The sequence below is a fragment of the Primulina eburnea genome, chromosome 8, assembly GCF_022965805.1.
Source record: "Primulina eburnea isolate SZY01 chromosome 8, ASM2296580v1, whole genome shotgun sequence".
Lineage (NCBI taxonomy): Eukaryota > Viridiplantae > Streptophyta > Magnoliopsida > Lamiales > Gesneriaceae > Primulina > Primulina eburnea.
Genome location: NC_133108.1, coordinates 39,953,981 through 39,960,236, shown reverse-complemented (window position 1 = coordinate 39,960,236; position 6,256 = coordinate 39,953,981). Strand labels below are relative to the sequence as shown.

The 6,256-nt window shown below is 33.7% G+C and overlaps 1 protein-coding gene across 1 annotated transcript; it reads left to right on the top strand.

Annotated features, from left to right (window-relative positions):
* Positions 1-267: 267 nt before the first annotated feature.
* LOC140839710 (uncharacterized) lies at positions 268-5,237 on the top strand. Its single transcript, XM_073206618.1, has 4 exons — positions 268-429; positions 1,338-1,385; positions 1,875-1,935; positions 4,664-5,237. The coding sequence occupies exon 4, from the start codon at positions 4,671-4,673 to the stop codon at positions 5,040-5,042; it is 372 nt and encodes a 123-aa protein (XP_073062719.1). The 5' UTR covers positions 268-429; positions 1,338-1,385; positions 1,875-1,935; positions 4,664-4,670; the 3' UTR covers positions 5,043-5,237.
* Positions 5,238-6,256: the final 1,019 nt, after the last annotated feature.

Below are 6,256 nucleotides of genomic sequence, written 5' to 3'. Positions count from 1 at the left end.
TTTTCATTATTCAAAGATTTAATATTCTTAGTCATGAAAAGTTTCAGACTTCTAATTGAACTCCCAACACAATAAGATTACCATGTTTTAAAAATAAATTCAAAGAAAGGTTACTCGTGTACGCCTAAAAGTTTGAGATTGAAAATTATCGAAAAGTTGGGCCTGTGGCGAGTGCCCTGGGAAGTCGAATGCCGCAGCTCTTAGAATAAAATCACGATTTCCCTTCTCCAAATCCCTAAATACCCAAATTGCTAAATCCCTAAAATCGAAATCTCCGCCGCCTCCGCCTCCTCCGCTACCTTGCGCCGCCTCACGCCGCGTCCCTTGCCATCACGGAACTAGTCTCCCTCTTCCACCAGCTGCGCCGCCCTACCCCGTCGCTAGCCGCCTTCCACCATTGCGCAATAACGGCTCATTTTTGTTCCGGTAAGCGTGGTTATACCTTGATTCCAATCTCCGACCACCCGCATGAGTATTGTGCATTAGTTCGATTATCTAGTTAGTTTTTTAAATATATTTTTTAAGTTACTTACACTTATAACTATTTTGTAGGAAACATTTATACTTTTTTCGGTGAATTCATTAATTATAACTCGATTATGTTTAATCACTTGAAGCATTTTTTAAACCATATTTAACTCAAATTTCCTCTTTCGATTTTGACAAAATTACGATCAAATTCAATTATCATACATTTTTAAAATTTTAATATATCAATTCCAATACAACCAACACGATTCAGTTCATTTGCAAGTCCTTGAATAAGAGAGAGTTTTTCTTCTACTCCTCGCCCGTGTTCAAAGACCAAAATCACTTCTAATCAAGTTGCAAACTCATTTTTATCCACATGAAAAATTGTAATTTTATTTTGTAAGTTGATTTATTTTGTATTTTAGTTCTTTGATTTGAAAAACTGTAGTTTTTAGCCAGTAGTTTGATTTTTTTTTTTGTTCTGGTCAATTTTTTTAAACCGAAAACCATTAAATCTACCTAATATTACTTATTTGACATTAATGTTTTATATGAATCATTTGACAAAAATAATTTACATCACACGCATTAAAATCCATATAACCAAAAAAAAAAACAAGTTTTTTGCTGGCCGTTTTAACATAAAGCATGAGGTTGGGAGAATGTTTGATGAATAAATTTTATAGCTCAATTGGTCTAATTGTCTCTATATTCTTCAATATATATTCCAACTTGTATAGTAATCAAAATATCTTGTGGTAGCTTTGTGATAGACCTCCATAAATTATACTTAATTTTTTTTAGCATAACCCTAAAATATACAATAAAAATATACAAAATAATAACTTCTGTGTTTTAAATTGGTACGAAGGGTGAATATAGTTTTGCAAGATGTCAAAATGATCCAAGCCTAGGTGAGTGCAACCAGGCGTAGATGACAGCGTATAGAACTCAGTGGAAAGTGTTACGAATAGCACTAAAAAAAAACGGTTGAAATAGCGACGGTTTTTGATAAACCGTCGCTATAGTAGCGACGGTTTTTAAAAATAACTGTCGCCTAATAAAATAAGCAACAGTTTAACTATACACTGTCGCAATATTTGGCAACAGTTTTTTTACCGTCGTTAGTAGCCACGGTTTTGTATTACCGTCGCTAATAGCGACGCTTAAGCATAAACCGTCGCCAATTGAGATCGGCGACAGTTTAACTCAAAACCGTTGCTAATAGCGACGGTGTTTGCAAAAACCGTCGCTATTATTCTATGTATACCGAGGTTCGCGAACATTTTCTTCAGCGCTTTTCTCCTTTCTTCTCTGGTAGTAGCGAAAACTGTCGCTATCAATTTTTTCGAAGTTCCGGTTTTTTTACTTTGTACTAACATTTTTTCGTATTAATTTCGTAGATTTGTTCGTCGGTGTGATATTCAATCGTTACGTGAATCTGCATATCTTCGCGCTAGTCAGGTTTTTGAAGTGTTTTCTTTTAATATTTAATTTTAGTTTTTGCGTAGTATTTTATTTATGAAATATGTAGTATTTTGATTACAAACCGTCGCTTCATTAAGCTATTGTTTTTTCAAAAACCGTGGCTTAGTAGAGCGATGGTTTTTTCAAAAACCGTCGCTTAGAATAGCTACGGTTATGTCAAAAACCATCCCTTAATATTATTCAATCGATTTGGGACAACTAACATGTGGCACATTTCCTAGCTCAGGAAGTGATTTCCCTGGACACTACTCAAATGTTTAATGATTTTGTTCCATTTCGCCTAGGCCTTTTTTGCAAGGATTGACAAGTTGGGTTGTTAACATTATTGTCCATTAAAAAAAAAATCAAATCAAATCAAATCAAATCAAAACACCAAACAAGAACCCTAGCTAAACAATTCGAATCTTTTCATCTAGTTCTTTCACGTTCGGATCTGGAATTTCTTTGAAAGACTTCAGCCTCCAGAACCGGATTCATGTTTTGTAAATATGCAAGACGGACATAGTCGCGAACTTCATGGACAAATGAAAAGCTGTGTAGGAGGTTAAAGGTTTCATGGTTGTGTGGATTGGAAGGTGATTGTTGTTCCTTCCATATACTTTTAGATATTTATTGATTCTGTCGTGAATATTTTTCTTATTTTTGTTTGATAAATTGCAAGATTTTTAATAAGTAATATATATTTATATTTACTTGAGAAGTAGTTTGAAAAATTTGTGAAACTCAAATCTACTTCTAAAGCCATAATTAATGGCGTATAGGTGCTCCAATTGTTATTATTTTTTTCATAAGTGTGCACATTGTGAATATTAGAGGATGAACAAACAGCGCTAAACAAATATTATTAGTTGCACAAAAATCAAACTATGAATATTTATAGGACTTAACCTGAAATTGAACAAGTTTGTTGACCGATTGAAATAACTGATTCTTACTAGCTCGATTTTAATAATTAAAATAGATCGGTTCGATTGGTAGGGAGAAAATTAGTTAGTTTTGTATCGATTGCTCACCCCTAGGCTGTTCTAGCAAAACCATTTTCGGCATGATTAATTTTGAAATTCTATTGAAAAACTTTCATTTAAAAAATAGTACTAAATTTTGTAACAGATTTTAAATAACCATTACAAATTTAAAATTTAGTAACAGATTTGTTAAACGGTTGTAGGGACGACAACTTTCCCCACGGATTTGAGGTCCTGCGGGGAAAATGCGAAACGGCGAAGGGGATCCCCGATTTTTTCGGGTTTGATTTTGGGTAAAATCCCCGAAATAGTTCGGGACATGAATGAAATTACTATCCTCATCTCGAACCCGCCCAAAAGTAATATCGATAAAAAAATAATAATATTATTAGTACTAATAATAATATTTTTTAAAATATTAATATAAAATTTACATTTTCCAACGCATATATTGTGAAAATAATCCTCCATCAACCTTCTCACTCCCCCCGGTTGTTTCTCGCCGAATTCACCTTACAACCTTGCACCACTCTTGGGATACTAAACTCAAGCTTGGCAAACAAGTTTCTGAATTTTTCCATAGCGAGCCGCCGCCGCCGTCGTGTTCCGAGCTTCTCCTTCGTGCGACCGCCCCTTTTCCGGCACCTCTCGAGGTTGTTTCGATTTCGGTAGTTAAAAACTCGATTTCTCCAGCCTTGTTTGGACAGTTTATAGGCTGCCTCAGGTGAGCGATTTTCCCCATTCGAATTAATTGGATTTTAGTGTGATATTTAGCTAGATATTGATTAATTATCGTGTAAATGTTGTAGGTTCTGGAGTTGAATCGACTTTAAGGTATATAACCTAGAAATTTTGGTTGAACTAGTAATGTGATTATTTGAGATTAAATGATATCTTGATAATGCTGGAAATTGTTATGGTGAGTTTTGGAACTGAGAAATAGTGGAATTTTTTTGTGGCGAATTTTTGGAAAATTCAAAAAACTAAAATTATTATTTTTGAATTTGAGGCTTGAAGTTGAATTAGTCAACTCAAATGAGTAAGTTGAATAAATTTTGGGAAAATGATGAAAATGAAATAAAAAAAACTTATTTGCCAGTGGTTTGAGTAATCAGGGAACATTTGGAGCTTCTTAAATTAATGGTGGTAATCTAGTTGCTTGTTTGAGATTCATAGGGATTGGCTTTCTCACGATGTTGACAAAGACGTGGTGATCTTAATGTGTGTTTATTTGATATATGTTGATTTATATGCTGAGTAGCATATTCCAGCTGCTGACTGACGTGCAATAATTGCCCGCACACAAATTTTTATTTTAGTTAGACACCTTGATACCTCTAAATATCATGTTGAGTTATCGGTTGTTGATGCCTATATATATTTCGGTTGATATCCGTTATATGATATCATTTTTGTGTCATGGGATCTCTGGACACCTCAATTTTGTCCGGCTTAGATAGTTGCTGGTATCTCCAGTGGAGCCATCTTGTTAGGAAATTTTTACATCATTTGGAAAAAATCTGATGATATGGCAACAGTCATTAGTCCAAGTTTCTACAATGCTACATAAATTTTCTGGACAATGAATGCCTATTGGAGTCGCACTACCATTCCATTGTTTTGCACTCAAGAAAATGATATTGAAGTTTTGATTGCTTTTCTTAACTTGTTTTTCTATCTTGACTGCAACAAGTCGTGAGGATAATACTGATGTTTATTGACTTTTAATTGTCGGGCAGGATTAAAATGACAACCGTGCCTAAGGCCGAAGACATTCATCAAATAGTTGACCACCAGCAAGAGGCAAATCCCACAGCTGTCGGGTGGAGAGGGAAACTAGAAGAAGAATACCAAAGGATAAAGACTCATGCAGAGACATACCCCTATGTGTGGGGTTCTTATATACTTGTATATGGAGGATTTGGTCTCTGGTTGACCTACAGGTGGAGAAGGCTCCGCAATACAGAGGACAGGGTCCGAGTTCTTCAAGAGAGACTGCGTAAACTAACTGAAGCTGAACAGCCAACGAACTCTACCACGGCTACACAACAGCCTTCAAACTCTGCTTTATTGACCAAAAACCTCCCCCCTCCATCAGATGATAAAGCTACCAAATAGTATGGAAATGGTAAATGTTAAATATCATATTTGTTAGATGCTTAGCTATTATGGAGGCACATTCTTGAATACACTGTGATTTCTTTAATTTGCAATTAACCATTTTACATAATAGCTATAGGGCGTAAACATTTGAAATAATCACCTCTCCCTTCGAGTTTCATTGTATTTAATCTAATTTCTCTAATATGTGAACATCTACTTTGTAGGAGTTATCGGCTCTATTGACATCAAACTGAGATGGTGTTGGTTGCTAGTTTCAAGGTTGTAAAAAATCAAATTTTAACGAATGCTGCTCATTTTTTATCCATCGTCTAAGCTGGTGTTCGATTTTTTCGAGCTTCAGGTTCGGTTTTGCTTTATTTAAAATTGAATTTCAAAATGATTTGTTTCTTGCAACATTAATAACAAACTCTGTTAAAATAGAGTATGATCTCAAAATATTTATAAATAGTAATAAATAACTGGTTTCTTTTTCTTTTTTTTTTAAAAATCGAAAATAAATAACTGGTTCATACTTGAAAATAATTCATTATATCGATTTTGTTTAATAAAGCATCTAAACAACCCATACGTTATAGATCATTATTGAATTTTAAAGGACAAAAGTATATGTTTTTCTAAATTTGAATGAAATAGTTTAGGCATGATAATTGGCACCTGAGCATGGTTCAACCTACATGTAAACAAATCAAATCGAGTTGAACATGTTAAAAAAAATTAAGGTTCAAATTTGCTTTGAAATAAATATATTCAAGCTCAATGCGAAACTCAACAAATTTAATTTTTTTGTTCATGTTCCGTTCGAAAGATTCGAAGCTATTCGAATTATTAAATAAATAAATTTAATTTTTTTGTTCATGTTCGTTTCGAAAGATTCGAAGCTATCCGAATTATTGTTTCAAAATAAATATTCTAAACGTTCGAAATTTATTTATTTAACATATATTCATATGATATTGATAAAAGATCAAGGCTAGTATAATTTAGTTTCGAGTTCGGCTCGAAAAAAATTCAAACATACTGGAGTTCGCCTGGAATTCGAATATAAATAATATATTTTTCGAACCGGCTCAAAAAGTTAACAAATGGGCTTTGTACTTTACACTCAGGCCAACCGTATGTGGAAAACATAGTCACGATTTATTTATTTTTTGATCTAAGAAATATTTTTTGAAAGAAAAAATTGTGGGGTGAATTCGTGAAATTAAAAT